The sequence below is a fragment of the Zootoca vivipara genome, chromosome 5 (genome assembly GCF_965207765.1).
Source record: "Zootoca vivipara chromosome 5, rZooViv2.hap1.1, whole genome shotgun sequence".
NCBI lineage: Eukaryota > Metazoa > Chordata > Lepidosauria > Squamata > Lacertidae > Zootoca > Zootoca vivipara.
The window spans coordinates 9,123,848-9,147,426 of NC_142588.1; the positions used below are offsets into that span (position 1 = coordinate 9,123,848).

Below are 23,579 nucleotides of genomic sequence, written 5' to 3' on the forward strand. Positions count from 1 at the left end.
TCTCACCAGAAGCCACCACCTTGTGACCCTAGTAAGCAAGTCTTAGGTGGGAAGGGGGGCGCAGCACTTTCTCATTTCATCCCCACCCACAAGCTGTGCACATGCTCCTGTCCAGAACACACGAGTAACTGATGTAATAATAATAATAATAATAATAATAATAATAATAATAAACAGGGATGGCTTCAGATGTCCTCTAAAAGTCTGGTAGTTGTTTTCCTTTTTGACATCTGTTGGGAGGGCGTTGCACAGGGCAGGCGCCACCACCGAGAAGGCCCTCTGCCTAGTTCCCTGCAACTTGGCTTCTCGCAACGAGGGAACTGCCAGAAGGCCCTCGGTGCTGGACCTCAGTGTCCGGGCAGAACAATGGGGGTGGAGATGCTCCTTCAGGTATACTGGGCCAAGGCCATTTAGGGAACCACACAGAGGAACCACCCACAAACAGTATCTCAGTCTTATCTAGATCGACCTTCAGTTTGTTGGCTATCATCCTGTCCATTACTGAGATGTGCCATGAATTTGCTGAGATGAGCAACTTGTGGACAGCGCAAGATGGAGCAGGACTCATTTAGACCACCCTGTCAAAAGACCCCCTGAAACTTGCAGATGGCCTGAAAGGGGCTTGCAAAAACCCAAATAAAGAGAATGGCTTGGGTGCACAGACAATTTGCCAAACATACCCATGAAAACCCACAAGTCATTCACTGCTAACGCATCCAGGCTGCCCTTTTTATATATGGAATACTTTGAAAGGTATGCTAAACACCCCATTGCAGTCGATGATATATTAACTTGCATCACGGTGATCTATGATAAATATTGCCTTAAAAGGACCCTTCTGCTGCGGAAGGCTTTGTTTTGTTTTGTTTTTAATTAGGACATGTATGAACATAACACATGCAGGGTGTGTGCATGTCAGCATCTTTCTGAAATTCTGATGAAAAGCAACGCCAACATTAAAATGTTAAAAGGCATGCTGTTTCTTGCCACGCATGCACTGCAGAAATATCAGAGTCCGCACCCAGTTATTTTGAGGGATCAAATATTTGGGGAGGCAGAACCAGAACACATTTTAAAAAAGATCCCGCCCTTTGAACCTTTGCCCAATGACAGGATCAAACCGCCGGAGGGTTCAGAATAGTTAAAAATAGGGCCTTCTGCACATGTACGCTTAAGACCTGAAGAGTTGGATTGCAACAAGCAGAAACCTGCATTACTCCCAGCTTGATAGCTGGTTCTTAGAAAACCATCAGCAAACATTTACTTCAGGTTTACATTCTGATGTTTGACCGGGGGCACATTCACCCAAAAGCAGGGTGAGTAATGCTTAAGAAACTTTCCCTCTCTTTTAGCCACCACACAACACAAACGCATATGTAGATACTTCACATGGTCACATACTCTGAGGTTTAACAGGTCCTGTCTCGTTTTCATTTCAGCATTCGCTTGCGCATCGTGTTTAAAGCAAGGTGGAGAAGCACTTTTCCGGTTGTTTAGCTTGGGAAAGAAGCAGTTGCAGGTATAAGAAAAAGAGGGTCTGTGCTGTTTGCAGAACATCTCACCAAAGATCTCCATGCAAACATTTATCCCGCAAGTAGCCGGACCTCTTCCCCATGGGGGAACTTTGTCTACCCAGTTCTTTACAGAATAACTGTTTCAGATAAATATTAGATTCACAATTAATTTGGCACAGAAGTTTCAAACACTTCGAAATAAAACACGGTATCATATATAAACACCAGTAGACTGGGTAGTCAAACCAAGCATGGTTCTTAAGCTTGTATACTTCTACGTCTCCACCTCCATCGTTCTGCCCGGACACTGAGGTCCAGCACCGAGGGCCTTCTGGCGGTGCCCTCATTGCGAGAAGCCAAGTTGCAGGGAACTAGGCAGAGGGCCTTCTCGGTAGTGGCGCCCGCCCTGTGGAACGCCCTCCCATCAGATGTCAAAGAGAAAAACAACTACTGTACCAGACTTTTAGAAGACATCTGAAGGCAGCCCTGTTTAGGGAGGCTTTTAATGCTTAATAGATCACTGTGTTTTATTTTTCTGTTGGAAGCCGCCCAGAGTGGCTGGGGAGGCCCAGCCAGATGGGCGGGTATAAATAATAAATTATTATTACTTCTTCTTCTTCTTCTTCTTCTTCTTCTTCTTCTTCTTCTTCTTCTTCTTCTTCTTCTTCTTCTTCTGACATAATTTGTCAAAATAGGTTGTAGTTCACTCTGAGTTGCCTTTGGCAAGAAGAAGCGACCAATAAAAGTAATAAATAACATGATGACGACGACAAAACTGTTCAGAGAGCTGGAGCAAACTGATGGGATGGGAAATAATTAAAATATATATCATATATCAATCATATATTGGCTGACCTGATTAACATCCCATACCCTTTTAAAATGTGGCTCTTTGGGGGGGGGCTGTTATTGGGTTATTGCTTTTATTTTTATTTTATACACTGTGATTTTTTTATGTGAACCACCCTGAGACATCCGGGTATAGGGCATTATATAAATTAAATCAGTCAGTCATTAATGATAATATTGTTTGAGAAGTGAGCAAAAAGCTCATTACATAATTAAAAGGAATATGGCAAAGCAATTACCACTTTGAAGATTTATGTTCTGACCATAATATGACAAAGGACCGTGTTCAGTAATGACAAAATGCCCTTGTGCTTTTTCAATGGTCTGCTCTCAGGGTGTGTCTTCAGAAAGCTACTTCTTCTTGGCCCGTGAATGAGCTATCGAGGAATCAACAGTGATGGACCAAGACGCTTAAAAACATTATTCAGAGCATCAGGAACACAGTGGGGCAGTCCAGCTTCTGTTGAATATTCAGTTCTGTCCATTCAAATGCTTTTTGAAGGACCTGTTTATACCTGAAGGTGGGATAAGGCAGATTCACCGAGCTGTAGAGATTATTAAAAGAGAAATTGGTCAACAGAAGAAATACCTTCCAGGTTTTTACCCCCAGCATACTTACATGACGTTGGCATTATTAAAAGCCATCTGGAACCTCAAGTACATTAAAATTTAAACCAATCTTATCAAATCAAATCAATAACCTTTATTAGGCATGACAAATTCAGAAGCTTAAACAACAACAATATTAATTGACATGCAATGGTGCTGTCCTGTAACTCAGGCAACATGCTAAACTTTCCCTCTCCTCATTAAACCAATCTTCCACTGTGGATTGAATCCAAATAGAAATAGAGGTGGAGCTGGGGATAAAAAAAGGCTGCCGTAATATCCGCAGGATCCAAGGATTCTCCATTAATAATAATAATTTATTTATACCCCGCCCAGAGTGGGGTATATTAGAATACACAAATTTCTTAAAGATTAAAAGCTTCCCTAAACAGGGCTGCCTTCAGATGTCCTCTAAAAGTCTGGTAGTTATTTTTCTTTTTGACATCTGGTGGGAGGGCATTCCACAGGGCGGGAGCCACTACCAAGAAGGCCCTCTGCCTGGTTCCCTGTAACTTGGCTTCTCGCAGCGAGGGAACCGCCAGAAGGCCCTTGGCACTGGACCTCAGTGTCCGGGCAGAGCGATGGAGGTGGAGACGCTTCTTCAGGTATACTGGACCGAGGCCGTTTAGGGCTTTAAAGGTCAGCACCAACACTTTGAATTGTGCTCGGAAACGTACTGGAAGCCAATGCAGGTCTTTCAAGACCGGTGTTATGTGGTCTCGGTAGCTGCTCCCAGTCACCAGTCTAGCTGCTGCATTCTGGATTAATTGTAGTTTCCGGGTCTCCTTCAAAGGTAGCCCCACATAGAGCGCATTGCAGTAGTCCAAGCGAGAGATAACTAGAGCATGCACCACTCTGGCAAGGGCAGGTAGGGTCTCAGCCTGCGTACCAGATGGAGCTGATAAACAGCTGCCCTGGGTACAGAATTAACCTGCGCCTCCATGGACAGCTGTGAGTCCAAAATGACTCCCAGGCTGCGCACCTGGTCCTTCAGGGGCACAGCTACCTCATTCAGGTCCAGGGAGTCCTCCACACCTGCCCGCCTCCTGTCCCCCACAAACAGTACTTCTGTCTTGTCAGGATTCAACCTCAATCTGTTAGCCGCCACCCAACCTCCAACTGCCTCCAGACACTCACACAGGACCTTCACCGCCTTCACTTCATATGCACAACAGCACCCACCAGAAAGAGGCCTAATACTGTATTCAAATTTCGTCAGTGGGAGCAGAATCATGTTCAGTTGTGTCTTCTCTTGCTAGCACAGAACTATGCCAACACGGTCTCTGAAAGGTCTACGCCTTTTTCTCAGCCACCAGGTCTGTTTAACACACTATATAAATGTCAGACCTTAGCAAAACCAAATAAAGAAAACCAGGATCTATAAACCAGAACATTTTAGGTCACCACCAGCTTTTCAGACCATATTTTACACATTTGTTTTGTTTTTAAATCATGAAAACAAAGATAAAAGATGTGGATGAAACCGCTTTCTGCTAACAGCATTCAAAGATCTCACTTGGAGCTCCCAGAGACATAAATCACCAGGCCAAGTTTCTGATCTAGACAGAAGATTGCAAAGGTAAAGGAAAGCTATAAGGAAGGAATAGGAACCTTGTATCTACTTTCTGTTACCTGTCTCTTGAGTGGGAACTTGGAGACTTTCTGAACAGTAGTGGTGTTAATCGGTTTCTTGGAGGGCCTTTTAATTCTATAGATAACCACCACCACGGCCACCAAGATGAACAGAACGAAGCCAGTCCCATAGCTGAGGATGCCTGCATAAAGGGAGCTGGAATCGTCCACGGCAACTCGCTTTTCCGCTGCAGAGTAATAGAGATATGTTAGGAGTCTGAATGGGAGGCAGGCAGGCACCAGACAGGCAACATTTCAATTTAGACAATACCTAGCAAATCTGGACCACACACCCCAAACACCCAGCAAAGTACAAAGCATATGTTCTCCAACATATGCGCCTCCATGGACGCCACCTCCATTCAATTGTCCCCCCTCCCTGGTTTTCTGCGGCCCCCTTTCCCCCCTCCAAATATCAGTTAGCACTCCATGTCCACTGGGCTTGTTCAAATTTCATCAGGCTGTTCTGGAGTTTATTCCCCTTTGGGTCCTGTAACCCCCCAAAAATATTTTTGTAGTTCTGCACATCTCACAGCTCTCTTGAGTCTCCCTCCCTCTTGTGAATAGACTATTCCGGCCATATCAAGAAAATAGGTAAAGGTAAAGGGACCCCTGACCATTAGGTCCAGTCATGACCGACTCTGGGGTTGCGCGCTCATCTCGCATTATTGGCCGAGGGAGCCGGCGTATAGCTTCCAGGTCATGTGGCCAGCGTGACAAAGCCGCTTCTGGCAAACCAGAGCAGCACATGGAAACGCCGTTTACCTTCCCACTATAGTGGTTCCTATTTATCTACTTGCATTTTGACGTGCTTTCGAACTGCTAGGTTGGCAGGAGCTGGGACCAAGCAATGGGAGCTCACCCCGTCACAGGGATTCGAACTGCCAACCTTCTGATCAGCAAGCCCTAGGCTCAGGGGTTTAACCACAGCGCCACCTGGGTCCCATCAAGAAAATAGATATTGCAATTTGAACATACAGGTGGGGCTCCACAATAAGACATATCTCTAGTGTGCATGTCTTGCCTGAGAGGGTTGGAAAAGCAGTAGTTTATATTAAAGAGGAGCACCTGCTCTAATTTGGATATTATTTCATGTGCGATTTTCTTTCCTTTCTTTTTCAATGTTGGAACATTTTAAAAGTGCAAACAGTCTGGATGGAAGAGTTACTGGATTATAATGATGCAATTGCAACCAAGCCCAGCCTGCAAGGGAGCCCACACTCAGAGCTTTCATTAATGGCTTGTTTCTTTTTAAAATACTCTAGCCCTCCTGGAAGGAAAGTTATAAAACAAAATGGGTAGGCAACACTCTAAGCAATTTCTGTGAGATGAGTCAGCTTTGAATCAGACATGCTCATTTTAATCTATAAATAGCTTTGATTGAAGTAGCAAGCATCGCTGAGTGGAAGGCTGCATTGCTAAATTTGACAAGCATATTAAGTAGAATCGCCTTTAAAAGAAAAAAGAAAAACAGCAGAGAACATTGGCCGTGTGGTCTGTGGATCTTAAAACAATATAAAAATAAAGCTGCAGCCTGGATACCTGAAAATCTTGCAGCAAAATCCAGCAACACATAATTCACTCAAGCAGTGGGAGCAGGGGGCAATTGGGGCTGCTGAAGTTGACTGATTGATTATTAGATTGGGTAATTGAAGAGTTTATTTTGCATTCTGGATTGCAACCCACTCCGAGTTCATCTGACACAAAAACAGCCTACATTCTAATTAAGAAATGTGGTTTAGGGGTGGGGTGGGGGTGGGGAGATCATTTAAACAGAAAATTCAAGATTAACTCTGTTGTTTTCAGGCCCTCAATGCTGGTACAACTCATTGTGGCTTTTAAAGAGACATTGTAGCTCTGACACTCAAATGAGATTTACATCTACCACCTGGTAAAATAAACGGCTACAGTCCAGTATACCTGAAGGAGCATTTCCACCCCCATTGTCCAGCCTGGACACTGAGGTCCAGTGCCGAGAGCCTTCTGGCGGTTCCCTCACTGTGAGAAGTGAAGTTTCAGGGAACCAGGCAGAGGGCCTTCTTGGTAGTGGCACCTGCCCTGTGGAACGCCCTTCCACCAGATGTCAAAGGAAAAAACAACTACCAGACTTTTAGAAGAAGGCAGCCCTGTTTTGGGAAGCTTTTAATATCTAAAGGATTGTTGTATTTTAATATTTTGTTGGAAGCCGCCCAGAGTGACTGGGGAAACCAGTCATCCTATATAATAATGTCCAAGTTGTCCCTGCGTCCAGTTGTCCCGTGTGTCCCTGGGGTACTGCGCATGTACCCCAGAGACACAGGGATTGGACGGAGAGACAGGACGCACACACGTGCGCGCTCTCCCCCCCCCTCTGCCAACCGCCGCTCGCCCTCACACTCCCCTCTCGCATTGCCACCCGGCTCAGGTGCAGGCGGCGGCCGGATCCGCTCGAGCTTCTCCCTCCCTTCCCAGCCCTCAGGGCTACCTTTCATGAGAGGGCAGAGAGAGCGCTGAAAGCCGCGGAAGCGTGTGGACAGGGACGTCCGCTTCCTACAAAAGGGCCTGGTTGCGAACGGAGCCTCGGGGACTGCAGTCCTCCCTCCCTCCCCCCATCCTCCATAGTTCCCCCGTCGTCGTCCTCTTCTTCTTCCACCTCCCACCGACTGCATGCTTCCCCCACCAAGGATCGCTAAGGATCGCGGCGGCGGCGATGGCACGCCTGGCGGCTGCGGGACAAGCATACAATGGAGCGCGGCTGCTGGCAACATCAGAAAGCTCCGCCAGGAGCTGGAAGGGAGCGCAGCTGCTTCCGCCCCGGACTTGCTGGCGGGGCCGACGGCGCTGCGGCGCTCTCTGTTGCTGCCAGCGGCCGCGCTCCTGGACACCTGCCCTCGCCCTCCCTCCATCCCCCAGGTGCACCGCCGACGCTGCCGCGCTCCTTGGGAGCTCGGCAGGAGCTGGGAGAGTACGGCTGCTTCCACCCCGGGCTTCCTGGCGGGGCCGCCGGCGCTGCAGCGCTCTCTGTTGTTGCCAGCAGCCGCGCTGCGGGAGCCGGGGGCAGAGGCCTCTTCCTTCTCCTCAGGGCTTCCCCTCTGTTCCCGCCCGGCTAGCGCCCGTTTACTGAACGGGCTGAAATACACTAGTTATTAATAATGTCGATGTGCCCAGGAACTAAAATGGTTAGCTGCTGAGACTCCATCTTGAGAGTCTGTTCCAGGAAAATCCAGAGAACAGCACAGCAAAGCATTTAATCAACAGAGGCCCAGTCCTTCAGGAGTCACAAGTTGGCAACAGGTTTATTTCCATTTTTTAAAAAATTAAAACAGTTTTAACCCATCCTTCACCTCAAGCCACCCCAGAGCAGGATGATACAATAAAGAAAGCATGTTTCATCAAGGTTGTCTCTCGCCAGCCTCCAACAATTTCTTAACAGCTGGTAGTTTCTGACAAATGTTGGTTCCTTGGGGGGGAATGGCGTCAAAGAACGAGGACACCAAGCGGCACCAGCCGATGCTCTGAAGGTTGCCTATATTAGCGTTTGAGCAGCCTATCCGTGTAAATCTCTTGGGAAGCAGCTCAAGAGAGTGGTAAAATGTCGCTTCCATTACATTTGTTTTGTTTGTCAGACACTATAAATACAAAGTCAGTTCATTTGACTCCTAAAGCACTGCAGTGCCATCTAGTGAAGGTAAGAAATCTGCCATAATTATCGGCTTCAAGCAAAAGCTAACCTGTGCAGAAGAACTGGCCGACAGAATGTCAGTGCTAGAAAACATATAAGGAAGGGGGGGGGCGATCAAAGAAAATTAAAATGTTTTGGTGACTGCGGCAGAGCGATAGGGTAAGGCACAGTTCGGAGTCTATTGACCCATAAATCTGTCATTTTGAATTTTAAGCAGGAAGTTCTTGCCACGTGGTATGTTTGATTCCCCCTTTACAGCGAGTGGCGCTGTGGTCTAAACCACTGAGCCTAGGGCGTGCCGATCGGACGTTCGGCGGTTCGAATCCTCTCGACGGGGTGAGCTCCCGTTGCTCGGTCCCAGCTCCCGCCAACCTAGCAGTTTGAAAGCACGTCAAAGTGCAAGTAGATCAATAGGTACCGCTCCGGCGTTAAGGTAAACAGCGTTTCCGTGCGCTGCTCTGGTTTCGCCAAAAGCGGCCGGAAAAACTGTCTGCGGACAAACAACGGCTCCCTCGGCCAGTAAAGCGAGATGAGCGCCACAACCCCAGTCATTCATGACTGGACTTAACTGTCAGGGGTCCTTTACCTTACAGATTTAGGAGTACAGTGGTACCTCGGGTTACAGACGCTTCAGGTTACAGACTCCTCTAACCCAGAAATAGTACCTCGGCTTAAGAACTTTGCTTCAGGATGATAACAGAAATTGTGCTCCGGCAGTGCAGCAGCGGCAGGAGCCCCCATTAGCTAAGTTGGTGTCTCAGGTTAAGAACAGTTTCAGGTTAAGAACGGACCTCCGGAACAAATTAAGTTCTTAAGCAGAGGTACCACTGTATTGCACCCGAGACTGCCACTAGCAACTTTTTCTAGAGCAGGGGGACAGAACCTTTAGCCCGGGGACCAAATATGGCCCTTAAAGGCCAGAGAGAGACCTTGCCCCATCTTCCATTGCCTTTGGCTGGCTGAAATGCATCTGCATGGGGAGATGGAAACACGTGGAGGTGTAGAAACCTCCCTCCTTTTGCATGATTGGAATGTAGCCTAGTCATAGAATCAGTCATAGAATCATAGAGTTGGAAGAGACCACAAGGGCCATCCAGTCCAACCCCAGGAAACACCATCAAAGCATTCCTGACAGATGGCTGTCAAGCCTCCGCTTAAAGACCTCCAAAGAAGGAGACTCCACCACACTCCTTGGCAGCAAATTCCACTGTCGAACAGCTCTTACTGTCAGGAAGTTCTTCCTAATGTTTAGATGGAATCTTCTTTCTTGTAACTTGAATCCATTGCTCCGTGTCCGCTTCTCTGGAGCGGACCTTTCACCCTCTTCTATATGACATCCTTTTATATATTTGAACATAGCTATCATATCACCCCTTAACCTTCTCTTCTCCAGGCTAAACATACCCAGCTCCCTAAGCTGTTCCTCATAAGGCATTGTTTCCAGGCCTTTGACCATTTTGGTTGCCCTCCTCTGGACACATTCCAGCTTGTCAGTATCCTTCTTGAACTGTGGTGCCCAGAACTGAACACAGTATTCCAGGTGAGGTCTGACCCGAGCGGAATACAAGTGGTACTATTACTTCCCTTGATCTAGATGCTATACTCCCATTGATGCAGCCCAGAATTGCATTGGCTTTTTTAGCTGCTGCATCACACTGTTGACTCATGTCAAGTTTGTGGTCTACCAAGACTCCTAGATCCTTTTCACATGTACTGCTCTCAAGCCAGGTGTCACCCATCCTGTATTTGTGCCTTTCATTTTTATTTTTGCCCAAGTGTAGTACTTTACATTTCTCTCTGTTAAAATTCATCTTGTTTGCTTTGGGCCCAGTTGTCTAATCTGTTGAGGTCATTTTGAAGTGTGATCCTGTCCTCTGGGGTATTAGCCACCCCTCCCAATTTGGTGTCATCTGCAAACTTGCTCAGGATGCCCTCAAGCCCATCATCCAAGTCATTGATAAAGATGTTGAATAAGACTGGGCCCAAGACAGAACCCTGTGGCACCCCACTAGTCACTTCTCTCCAGGATGAAGAGGAGCCATTGATGAGCACCCTTTGGGTTCGGTCAGTCAGCCAGTTACAAATCCATTGAATGGTAGTCCATCGAGGTCAGTGACATTCAGGGCTCCAGCCATTCCTGGCCCTTTCCACCCCTGACATCCTAGCGCAACCCGCCCCGCCCCCCAATTTCTTGGTCAGTCATTCCAAGTTTAGAGCCTATATGCAAACATATGAAGTTACATTCGTACCTTGGAAGTCAAACGGAATCCGTTCCAGAAGTCCGTTCGACTTCCAAAATGTTTGTAAATCAAGGCGTGGCTTCCAATTGGCTAGTGGAAGCTCCTGCAGCCAATTGGAAGCCGCAGAAGTTGTGTCGGATGTTCGGGTTCCAAAGAACGTTTGCAAACCGGAACACTCACTTCTGGGTTTGCGGTGTTTGGGAGCCAAAACGTTCAACTCGCAAGGCGTTTGGGATCCAAGATACAACTGTATTCCCTACTCTCAACATATGCAGTACTTTACACTTGGTTACAAAGAACCATACAGTGGTCCCTCGGTTTAAGAACAGTCCGGTTTAAGAATGATTTGGCTTACAAACTCCGCAAAACTGGAAATAGTGTGTTGGTTTGAGAACTTTAGCTCGGTCTAAGAATGGAATCCGAACGGTGGAAGGGCACCGGTGGCTGGAGGCCTCATTAGGGAAAGCGCGCCTCGGTTTAAGAACGGTTTCGGTTTAAGAACGGACCTCCAGAACGGATTATGTTCGTAAACCAAGGCACCACTATATTTGCCATTTGGATGCTCATTCATCTAGTTTTTGGAATTCCTTTTTCAGCTCCTCACAATCTTTCATTTTTACCACCTTGAAGCATTCCATGTCATCAGCAAAATTGCCAACCCTTAACTCCAGATCATTTAGGGAAGATGGCATGAAATAAAATTAACATTAATTTTTTTTAAAAAAGCAGAATGCGTACATCAAAAACTTTAACCAGTTTTATTTTGCTGCACATTAAGAAGCAAGCAATGTATTCTGTTTGCAGTGATCGACAAGTATTGACAGATTTTTGTTGTTGTTGTTGTTAATAAATAATCCAACATTTAAAGGTGGAATAAGTATACTTTTATTTAATAAGGTCTGGGCTGTGTGTAATAATTTAACCGTATAAAGGTAGAAAAGTTCTTTTATACACATCGAAGCACAAAAACATCACTAGCATTGCACATTTAGATTTAATTACACATGTATCTTGCATCATGGTGGCACAAGTCTCTTTTCCAGAGACAGCAGATCTACATTTTAGAAAAAGCAACAGGGCAATTGTCATGATTAATGTATTAATTAAATCTTTGTATGCTAGTATGGTGCCTAGAAATGGGAAGGGCTGGGGGGGGGAAACAAAAATGGGAGGGGGACAGACCAGGTTTCCCAAAGCCGTTGGAAAAAAATGGGGGGGAACCTGGGCTTTTCTCCAATTTTCCTGGGTTTTTTTCCCAGGCCTTCCCACCTCTAGTAGTGCCTGCCTGCCAGCCTGTTTTGCCACGCTGCTTTGCTTTCCAGAATACTCTTAACAGGACATGAGCATCTACTATTTAGAGAAAACTATGCTTTCCCAGGCTTCTACTTATGGATTTGCATGCATCAAAATCAAGTCTTTTGGGGATTTTTGCAAGTTGTGTGTGTCTGTGTCAGTATCACACACAATGGAGTGCAGTATACTTCCCAAAGCAAGGCCTGTATTTCATTTTTAACCACATAAGGACCTCTTGTTTCAGCAGCTGAAGCTTGCATCCCTTGTCAATAGCTATGGTTTTAAGAAAATATATATTATGCAGTCCCAAGACATACATCAAGATATAACGGAAGGAATAAGAGTTGGAACCTTACAACCCCAAACTGGGTCATCCATCAAACGGTCCCTCAAAGATGATGTACAAGCCAGCACCTACATAGGCATTGCCTAAGCCAAGCATCCCCAAAGTGCGGCCCTCCAGATGGTTTGGCCTACAACTCCCATGATCCCTAGCTAACAGGACCAGTGGTCAGGCATGATGGGAATTGTAGTCCAAAACATCTGGAGGGCCGAAGTTTGGGGATGCCTGGCCTAAGCCATCCTGATATGAAATGCAAGACTGGCGGTTTGCTCTGTGACCCTCGTTCTCAGTTTAACAGTAAACAATTTAGAAAAACTGGGAGAAATAAGCTCCTCAAGGCCCTTTAAGCCAAATTGTGTGTGTGCATGTTCACTGAATCAAGTGGCAAGATGTTTCTCTCCTCTTACTCCCAACCCTGAAATTTCAAAAGCAGAAGGGGAAAGAGAAAACATAGGCTGTTTCTGTGGCATCTGTTCCTTCGTTCAGTCCCATCTCATAGCGTTTTCAAACCATGACCCAGGGAACTCTAGGACTTTCCTGAAACTTGTCACAGGTCCCTCAATATAAAGATCAACGATGGTGGAGAAGCGTCCCTAAAAGGCTTCCCCACCGCTATTGGTCTTTGCATTTGAGGTGTGTCCTAGGGGCAGATGGTACATGCAAGGAAGACTACAGCAGCAGCCAACAGGAAAAGAGAGAGATGAAAGTGCACGAACCCAAGGACAGACCAAGCCAGTTCTTGACTGCCAAATCAGTTTGGGAAAGTGTTCCCTAAGGGCAGAAATGTTGATCACCATAGGACTACAACTGATCACTGGTATTTTGCTTTGGGTCAATTCACGTTCTACATTTGGGTATCTGTACCAGATTACAAGTTCTCAAATGTGTACACTTCACATCAAATCTTAAAAGGGTGAGGTGTGTGCAAAATTAAGTGCACATACCTTTATAATATTTGAAAATGCAAGTCCGATCCTTTCCCGGCTGTTGCTTTCAAGCACATCAGAGGAACAGGCACACATTCGTGTGACTTGGCAGGAAAGCTAGGTGAATGTAAAATAGGGATCGGCTCACAGAACCACCTTCCATGAAGAAAGGGTGTTATAGTATTCCCTCAAATATGACTTATTTTAGCAAACAACTCTGGCTTTAAGAAGATAAAAAGCATAGCAGTCATATGTGTGAAGCGCATTTTTCAGCATAGGACAGTTGTTCTCCAGGATTTAAGACAAGAGGAGATCTGGGGTAGCCAACATGGAGACCAAAACAAAGGGAGGGCACTACACTGGCTACCTCCGATGTAGGCAATACTAACATAGATGAACCAATGGTCTGACCTGGTATAAGGTAGCTTTGTGAATTTGTATTATATACAATTATAATGAAGCAGCATAAACTGCCTTTAATAAGCATTCCCAGGGCAGTTTACAATTTTTTTTAAATGGCACGAACTATGTGACATGCAAGGAAAGCAGCATTAAAATGTGATCTACTCTCCCTCTCCCACCCTACACCACTTTGAATAAACTTTTTATTCCTTAGAGGGCAAACTGTGAACAAAATATTTACACCCCTCGATTAAAATGGAGGGAAGGGCTGCTAGGTACCAGACAAATTGGCTCTGGGGGCTTAATCTTGTCCAAGTATTGCCAGTTGACCACCTCTGGCCTTGTCTCATCCTTTGCTATAACACTCATGAGTCAGCTTAGGCGTTTCATACCACAATGTGTACCACAGGGGGGAAACACTCCTGACTATTCAAGAAGTGTGCATGCACACGAAAGCTCACACTTATGACAAACTTAGTTGGTCTCCAAGGTGCTACTGGAAGGAATTTTTAATTTTTGTTTCAAGAAAAATAAGCTACTCCATCTAATCACTAAATTAATTTGAGTGGGAGAGGGGGAAGAAGATAATTATTTGCCAACTCCTAACATGATGATTGTAGGGACCCAGGTGGCGCTGTGGTTAAACCACTGAGCCTAGGGCTTGCTGATCAGAAGGTTGGCGGTTCGAATCCCTGTGACGGGGTGAGCTCCCGTTGCTTGGTCCCAGCTCCTGCCAACCTAGCAGTTCGAAAGCACGTCAAAATGCAAGTAGATAAATAGGAACCGCTACAGCGGGAAGGTAAACGGCGTTTCCATGTGCTGCTCTGGTTTGCCAGAAGCGGCTTTGTCATGCTGGCCACATGACCTGGAAGCTATACGCCGGCTCCCTCGGCCAATAATGCGAGATGAGCGCGCAACCCCAGAGTCGGTCACGACTGGACCTAATGGTTAGGGGTCCCTTTACCTTTACCTTTAACATGATGATTAATCAAGGCCATCAGAGGGAACGAATCTCATCAATTTTGTGAACCTGAGACTTGTCTCTCCCCTCAAACATTTTGTGCAATACAAACAACCGGGACCAATCACTACGTATGAATGTATCCAAGAGCATCACACGGCAAATTCATTTCTGTAGAAAAATATATTTGGAACCTAAAAATGTTCACATGAATATTCCAGACATGGGATTGTACCCAACATTAGTCACGCTCAGAGAAAACCCACTGAAACCGATAGGACTAATTTAAGTAAATTCATTTCAGTGGGTCTATTCTGAGTAAAACAGAATTGGATGCAACCCATAGATGCTGTGCAATGCACAGCAATCTCATACAGAAACTTGAAAGTTCCCACTTATCAGCTCTGAATTAGAATCCTGGGTTACAATTTTCCATGAGAAAGGGGTTTGCATTTTTTTTTTATTTTTATAAATAGCTTGTGCATTTTACCTTTCAGACCTCATAAGAAACAAACACTACTATATCAAATCACAGGTACAAAAATACCTTGCACTACAAATGCCCTTTCTGGTATCCTAAGTCTAAATATAGTGGAACAACTGGCAAATAACACCCCAGGAATATCTCAAAGTCCGTCCGTCCATCCTCCCGTTGTTCAAAAGTACAATTCTAAATAAAACTTGCAACTTTTAAGAATTCTCAGAAATTTAGCACAGCAGTCCACCACTAGTACACAATGCTTTAAAGCCGGCTCATTTCCCCCCAGTCCCGTTTAAAGAGAGGAAATCACTGGGCATTACAGATGGCACAGAACCTTAAAAGTAGGGGACCTGGAAGTAAATGTCCCAGTGGGGAAACACTCACATCTTTCCTAAGGGGAGTCTGGACACCCTCTGAGCTTCGGGTGGACCTCGCAATGCACAGCCTCAGCTGCAATCCCTTCCAGATGCAGCCACTCCCTTCCCCATAATTGCAAGAGAGAGGATTGTGACTCAGTCCAAGACTCCCAGTAGATGTTTGGCACTAACAATTCAAGAGTGATATGGGTCCTCCCTCCCATAACTGCTTGTATCCAGGCTGTTCTTGCGGCCACATCAACTCTAAATGATGCCTCAAGTGGATCCTACCAACTGCATTTTGTTTCCATTGTTGCCTGGTTTTGGGTAGAGTGGGGAGGGCCTTCAAGTGGTGGTATCACAAGGAGTACAACAGCGTCTTCTCTCAGAACAGAGACGAGTGTAAACAAATTAAGTTCGCATTCGAGCCGAATCAAGGCCAGATTAGCTTGTCTGACGGAAACTCATTCAAAATCAAGACCAGAAGAGCCAAACTGTTACTACTGGGTATTGTTGTTGTCTTTTACTAAACAAGATATGGGAGTCCACCATGGAGACCTTCCCAATCTGAAGTTACTGATATTATGCATGGAGACAATAATTTTTGTGCGGCTACTTGCTAACATCTCACTCACATTCTAAATTATAAATCTACAGCCTGACATTCGATTTTACGTGAGAATCTATTCAACATCTTCTGCAAGAATGCAGAGATACAAATATACAAGTGCCCAATTAACAAATTTGCTGGCACAACAAATTCATGGATCATAAAGTGCAATCGTATTAATAAATATTCAGCCACCTACTATGCTACCCACTGCATGATTCATCTTTTAATCCAAATTGCACATGTATACCACACACTTTTGATCCCTTTTGCCAATTTGCCCCAAGAACATTGACACTAAAAGCAATTCAGTAAATATCACCGTCCACCATGCAGAATGTGAGAATGTTAACGTTTTACAGAAGTATATAATTTCAAATCCAAATTTTGCCACATGCTTTTTTTTCCACACTGAAATGTGCTTGACATTAACAAAAAATGAGATTTTACTGCAACAAAGTATTACTTCAGCAGTTCTGGCAGAAAACTACCTGCAATTTAAATTTAAAGGAATTGTAATAAGAGAAGTTGCCAAAAGTGAAGGTAAGCACTTGCAGAAGATCTTTGGTACCTATATAAAGTCAACTGTAATCAATGGGAATTGAAAGGACACAGATAGAAACAAGAAGTTGGCGATAAATTTGGACATAGGTGGGTTGTCATATGATGAACTGAAATTATTGAATATCTTGACATCTAAACAGAAAAAAATTCCTGAACTGAACATTTTTTTCATGCAACTTATTTCTCAAGTTTTTTCATGCAACTTATTTCTCAAGTTCTCAAGTTCTGGAACGACAGGGTGATAGCCAATGGCATCCTCCAGAAAGGCATCCTTTAGACAGCCCTTTGCGCTACATCTCAAAAAGCCAGCTACTCAAATTAAATGTCATTGATTCCAGAATGAATTGCTTCCTGGGAAATTGGCTTCAGAGCATCCTTAGCCTCATTGGAAAACAAAGAAGAGCCATTGTGAATATTTTAAAGCTTGAGTTACCAAAACAGTGTTCATATCCAGCTCAATTAACTGCTACTACCAAATGACTTGGGGTGATAAGAAAAAAGGTCAAATGAAAAAACAAACTAAGCAGACATTTACTAAGCCTGAAGTATGCAGTGAAACCATGTTCCTAATTAACTGGGTCAGTCATTTCAGATCTGTGCTGATGTTCCACGCACAGAGATGCGCCTTCACAATTTCCAATGAACAAAAATAATCACCCAATAATGGACACTTCCTTTACACATAAATAAGACACACATACAGAGCTGCATTTTCAAAAAAATTAAATATTTGAAGTCTTGTTTCCTCGTTTTAATTTTTTAAAAATGCAGTTTGCTTTGTCAAGAAGTCTTTTAATTCCTAGGGTTAAAGGCACATCTAAGGAAGTGAGGGGTAGCTTGGGTGAGTGCCTTCAGTCAAGGCATAAAAGCTTTCAGGGCCCTCCCCTCTCTCTACCTATGTATCCCTTATGTAGCCTTCAGATCCACAGGGAAGAGGGTGTGTAGGGATCTGGAGAAATTGCAACTGCTGAGATTGCTGGTTGCCCTGTGGCTTTTAAAAATAACAGAAGTCAGATAGGAATTCTTTTACAAATTGCAACGGGAGGGAGACCAGAGAGAACGTAGTAGAAGTATGGGAAAAATTAAAGCAGAGCAAGGAACTGAGTGGGATATTGCTGCAATCCCCCTTATATTTAATTTTCTCCATGTACATTATTTAGTGTTGAGAAGCTGGCAAAGTGTGGGGTGGGTTTTGGTTTTTTTGGAAAGCATCTGAGCATGATAAAAAGTTCTAAAGTTCTAAAAGTGTAACTGTCTGCGCTAGGACAACACGACAGCACTTTCAGAACTAATGTGTTTGCTACATAAGCCCTTTTGAAGCGTCATTTAAAAATAATAATGGGAATTTAAGATGCTTTTGGATGGTTTATATACTGCTAATTTTGCTGCACAGAATTTCACCTCTTTGTCAAGTACAGAAGAATAACTACATGCCAAGTATACGTAATATTATTTAACAAAAAAAGTCAGTTCCCTGCACAATGCAAGGAAATTCCTAATTTGTATCATGATCTGGAGACAATAAAATGTACTGAATCACTACAGAATACCAAAGAGTGCACAAAATTCCACAAGGAAGAATACATTATTTAAAGACCAAGACTGCTCTCATCTTCCTGGAATGATAAATTGCCCATGTTGAATCTGGGAAAAGTTTCATTCTGCCTACCCAACTTCTTATTATTTCCTGATAACCTATAGATCAATAATGTTAATCATCTCACAGATAGGAGGTGCTGGACAAGGTAACATAAGATGTTCCACTTCATTCAGCCTTGGAATCAAACTGAAGGCTAATTCACTAATTCTTGACTTCTAGAGCTTCCTTCTCAGTCTTTTCTTTAATTTTCTCTTTTTCTTCTAGTTTTTCCTCTTTCTGCAACAGTGACATGATCTCTGCTACTTGGTTAGTAGAAATATCAATATCTTCTTTGTCGATGAGTTCTACCACCTATGCAAATGTAAACATACCGGTATGTTAAATGCAAAAGTTACATTGTGCTTTATTCACAATTTTTATGAAACTCTACATTTAAGGAGGAAAATAACTGAAGCATATATGCCAAAAATGATTTGTAATGTCAACCACAACCCAATTTCAAAATAGTGTGTTGAATCCGAAGGGACAGTGTGTATACAGTTAATATCAAGGGGGCTGGGTACGTTTAGCCAGGAGAAGAGAAGACTGAGAATTGTTTTGATACTGCTTTGATTTTATAAACTTGTATATTATTCAACATCAATTAGCCTTTTGTTTTCAAGCTCTTAATCCATATCACATCTTTACAATTTAACCAAACCATAGAATGCATCATACTGCCAAAACTTAAGCCAAACTGTTTTCATTCTAAGGTCAGTTAATTTAAGGGAGGTTTTCCTTCTTCTAAGTCTTAAATTTGTTTAAACAACACAAATAACAAACATTAAACAAAACAAGTTACATTCTTCAGCAGACTCACCTTGGAAACATTATCTATGTCAATTTTCCCATCTTTATTTTCATCTAGTGCTTGGGCAAGCCTGTTTAGTTTGCTTTCTGGTATCTTCTGAATCTGTTTCATCACATTGATAAGCTCATTGATACTGATGATATTCTCCCTAAATGGGAAACACAACCTGTATACAGCAAGTAGTTACTACAAGGGGTTTTCAAAAAAAAAAAAAACCAAACAAACTATATGACACTAGTCATATTCTATACTGAAAACCAGGGACGGCACAATTACTTGATTTAAAAAACTGAAATAAACCAAGACATGCTACTACAGAACCTATGAGGTAACCTGCTTTTTCAGAAAAAGGCAGTACAGCCTTCCTCTTTTTCTTATAACCTTAATAAGTATTCTGCTTCAGGACTTCAGAAACATATACTGAACAAGAACAGACCCTCAAATCCCCTTTGGAGGAGAAGACAGCTTGCCCACTACTATATTTCAAGAAATGTTAAGGTCTAAGTCCTGCTAAGGACCAGTCTTAAGAGAAGTCTTGTTAAACTTCAAGGAACCCCAGTGATTTCTGAGATGCTTGAGAACCAGTGATAATTTACATTTCATTATTTTCTACTTGAATTATTTAGAAGTAGCATATTTTTAAAATTACTTGTTTGATGGCATATCATCCCTTACATTTGTCCTTAAAGGCTGTAGTAATTTTGATTGGGATTATTAAAATTTAGCTCAAGAAAAGCATCATAAATTACTTTTACTTATTTACTGGGAGTTATTAGTATATGAATTACAGGGATCCAGGACCAAAACTAATGCTTCCTAATATTTCAACATGAGTTGATTCCAGGCAAGGGCTTAATACTGTAAACAGGTGTTGACTTATTGCAACTAGGTCATTGGCAAGGGTTTTAAAAACCAAAACAAAAAAAACACCCATCAGATTTCTCCCAGAAAGGGCAAATCTAGTTAAAGCAGGTAGAAAATATGGGCTGATATTTTGATGACATCATCATGCCGTTATACAAATCTATGGGGCAACCGCTCTTTGAATACTGTGGGCAATTCATGTTGTGGAGCTGGACAAGGTTCCAAAGGCAACCAAAATTATTAAGGGGATAAAGCAGCTCAAAACATTTGGGGATTTTTAGTTTAGAGAAAAGGTCAGGAAGAGGCAACATTACAGAAGTGTGGAAAATTATGCATGGAAGAGTGGATGGAATTTGTTTTTCTCTCTCTCTCGTGATACTGGAGTCCTTCTCACATGACCTGGGCTCATCCAATGGAACTGAACGTGGACAGATTCAACTCGGATGGCTTTAAAAGATTAGACAAAATCATAGGAGTCAATGCTTTAAGTGGAAGAATCAGATCAATAAATTAAAGTGGAAATAAAATTTGATATAATATGATTTTGTATATGTTTTGTAATAAGCATGTACTTGGTCTCATTCACTATTTATTTATTTATTTATTTATTTATTTATTTATGTTTGTTTGTTTGGTTTGTTTATGTTATGATTAGAATAAATTATCCATATTTGTGATTGGGGGGAAGCTTGCAACTACTGTAAATATTTTGGAGCTGATACTCAAGCGTTTAAATTAAAAAAGTTTGAGCGGCACTTCCTTCTGCAAAGGAATATTCACAAGAAGAATCCCCTATTTGTATCACCTGACACTTACCCAATGGGAGGGCTAGCAGTACTGTCCAGCTGTCCATCCACCACTTTCTGTTCTGTCTCCAACTCTGTGATAATTTTGTCAATCTGTCCAATCATTTGGTGCACTCTTTTAGTCAATCTCTTGCTTGCTTTAGACTCTTCAACTATTTCTTTTTCTCCCTCCTTAGACAACTCCTTGATCTCTTGCAAATCCTGAGGAGCAAACAAAAAACATGGTTCACAAAATTTAGCAAAAATCAGAGGTATCTGCTGCATTGGATGCTGCATGTACATCCAAAAGACAACCGAAAAAGATCAAGGTTATGGTAAGACAAAAGTGAGTTAGGAATATTTTTTAAATGCAGTATTCCTATTCCTCGGGGCTACTTTTAAAAGTATCTTGTTGAATGGCTAGTTCTCCACTTAAGCAACCCCTATAGCAGGAGTGAGAAACGTTTTTTTTTCCTGGCTGGTAGGCCAGATCTTCACTTCCCCAACCCTGGCAAGCTCACCTCACTTGTCAATCACACCAGGTGATATGCTTTGGAGCCCTATCTGTTGTGAACTCAACATGCAGCAAAGGCCTGCACTGCTCTTTGAACCTCTGGGTTTCAGTAGCAGCACTGGGAGGGAGATGTGGTTTTCCTTGAAACCACTGCTACGGTAGAATCGAAATGTGGGGAGAATCTGTTGCTATTGGGCACAGGCAATGGGTGGAGAGAGTACACCTTCCTCTAGAAATGCAGCGTTTAGGAGTTAACTTTTAAGTTCCCAAGTCTTCCTTTGAAGCCATGTCAGTACCCACCCCACACCTTGCTAAGGAATGCAAATAAGACAAGGATGAGCAATTACTCACCTGACAAGGCTCGTCCTGCGACATGTTAACAGTATGTTTACTCAGAAGTAAGGGCTTTGTTGACATGGAGCAGGCATCCCCAAACTTCGGCCCTCCAGATGTTTTGGACTACAATTCCCATCATCCCTGACCATTGGTCCTGTTAGCTAGGGATCATGGGAGTTGTAGGCCAAAACATCTGGAGGGCCGCAGTTTGGTGATGCCTGACATGGAGCAACTAGAAGCAGCTGGCCACCACCATGGGTACCCTTTTCACTATCACAGCAGCTGGTGGATTCAAGGAAGGGGGTCTGGTGTGGCCTTAAAGAGGTCGATTTGTGGCAATCTTCCCATTATGTGGCTTCAAAAATCTATGGGGGTTCAAACCTCACTTCTGGCTTGTACTCAGGTGCTTGGAAAAGTTATTTGTCTTTCAGCTTCACTAATTTGCTTTCTGTGAGAGAGGGGTTTACTGAGTGGCCATACCCACCACGGCAGCCCTGTTATGACACTGCCTAGGACACTCTCAAAATTCATACCTCACTATATTCCTGCACATCATCTCTGAGCTCCTCAAGCGCCTCCTTTTCCTTTGTTAGCGGTTTCTTTTGTTCCTTCAGTTTACTACAAGCATCACTTAACAAGTCAATCTCTTCTTTGGTTATTTCTTCACCCTAAAATAAATTGGGGGAGGGGGAGAGAGAAATGAAACAATTGTTATAAAAAGAGTGTCCCTTCCAGAAAACGGTTGGAACTACTCTTACGTTTTCAACATCTTTATTTTACCTTGTTAATTAAAAAAAAAATTAAGTTTAATTCCATGGTTAATCCAGAACTTTCTGATCATCAAGATGTGTATAGATAAACAATGATACTAATAGCATAGGATTATAATTACCTGTCCTATATTAGAGCTGTTAAATGATCTTAAAATAACTAGACCCCTAATTAATAGGATTGCTTAATGCAGTATATACAGGCTGAGTGAAAAATCAACCCAGACTCCCAAACTTCTACCCATCACAAATGCAACAGACACAGTGCAAGCTGTGAGATGTCCAACCAAAATAGAGAGAAATGATGTGCTCAGGGGGCAGGCTCTGTTGAAAAAGTACCACCATGACATAATTTTTCCATGTCTATCAGACAACACCCACTTTACAAGCCAGCATGGTTTATCTCCATGCTGAACAGGATTCAGAAAGGTATGAAATGGGGACAAAGAAGCTATTTTCCCCTTGTATGTCTAGATATTGTTTCATATGTGTGACATAAGTTGAATCTATCACCTGCATGAACCACTTGCCCTTTCAACAGTGTACCTGCTCTCTGCTTATCTGGACTGCAAAAGTTGTTCATGTAACGTATGATGTAGCTGTAAGTTAAGGAAGATGGAAGCCATCATAATAAAGTCTTCTGGAGATACCCTGCAGGTTTCCTTGGGTAACAGTTTCATATGTGGCTCATGCATAAAGTCCAACATACAAGTTTCCTTTACACTCCCAGAGGGTTTCAAATTGCTACTGGTCGAGATGAAAACCAGAGAATGCACAATCACTGGCCAAGTCCTCTCTGGGCAATAGGGGAAATCTGAAGATCTGTATATAGTTTCTGACTCCATGAAACAATCTTCTACAAGATTTTTCTTGTCAGTACCTATTTTTCTCCGCATTGCCTAGCATAACTAAGCCTGCTTCTGAGGGGCTGAGAAAGAGGAGAAGATGGAAATTTGCTAGAAAAAGTAAAGAAAAGTGCTTGTGGGGAAAGAGGCACATTAAGTTTTCCAGTAAGAAATTTCGTCAAAATACTAAAGCCTAAAATAAGAGGGGTTTTTTTTGGGGGGGGATCCTAGAATTCTCACATGCTTATTACAAGTTTCCAGGCCAAGTGACATCACAGGAGGGGTGATGGGAGTTGTAGTCTGGCATCATCTGGAGGCCCAACTTTGAGAACCACAGACTTGTGTCTAAGACAACTATTGGGCACATCAGAGTTTAGAATTTAACAGAAATGATAATTTGCTGATATTGCTCATAAGCCATTTTACTACTTCTAGTAGGTGTTTTCAACGTTCCAGAAATAAAAAAGCATTCCTAACCTTAACACATAGCCACCACAGCCATGCTTCAAACTTTGCAGCGTGAAAACAACAAGAACTAATAAGTAGACATCCATGTTCTTATGACTACTTCTAC

At 43.2% G+C, this 23,579-nt stretch overlaps 1 protein-coding gene across 4 annotated transcripts in view; it reads right to left on the reverse strand.

Moving 5' to 3' along the window:
* Positions 1 to 11,249: 11,249 nt before the first annotated feature.
* LETM1 (leucine zipper and EF-hand containing transmembrane protein 1) overlaps positions 11,250 to 23,579 on the reverse strand; it is a 29,184-nt gene continuing 16,854 nt past the window's right edge. For 2 of the 4 annotated variants that reach the window (XM_088670009.1, XM_035138379.3), the window contains exons 11-14: positions 21,924 to 22,058; positions 20,572 to 20,762; positions 18,901 to 19,039; positions 11,250 to 18,392 (exon numbers count right to left, since the gene is read on the reverse strand). In XM_088670009.1, coding sequence (XP_088526135.1) covers positions 18,243 to 18,392; positions 18,901 to 19,039; positions 20,572 to 20,762; positions 21,924 to 22,058 — 615 coding nt within the window. In that variant the 3' untranslated portion in view covers positions 11,250 to 18,242. Of the gene's footprint in view, positions 18,393 to 18,900; positions 19,058 to 20,571; positions 20,763 to 21,923; positions 22,059 to 23,579 lie in introns of all 4 variants that reach the window. The other 2 variants (XM_060275132.2, XM_035138376.3) reach the window with 1 other exon arrangement.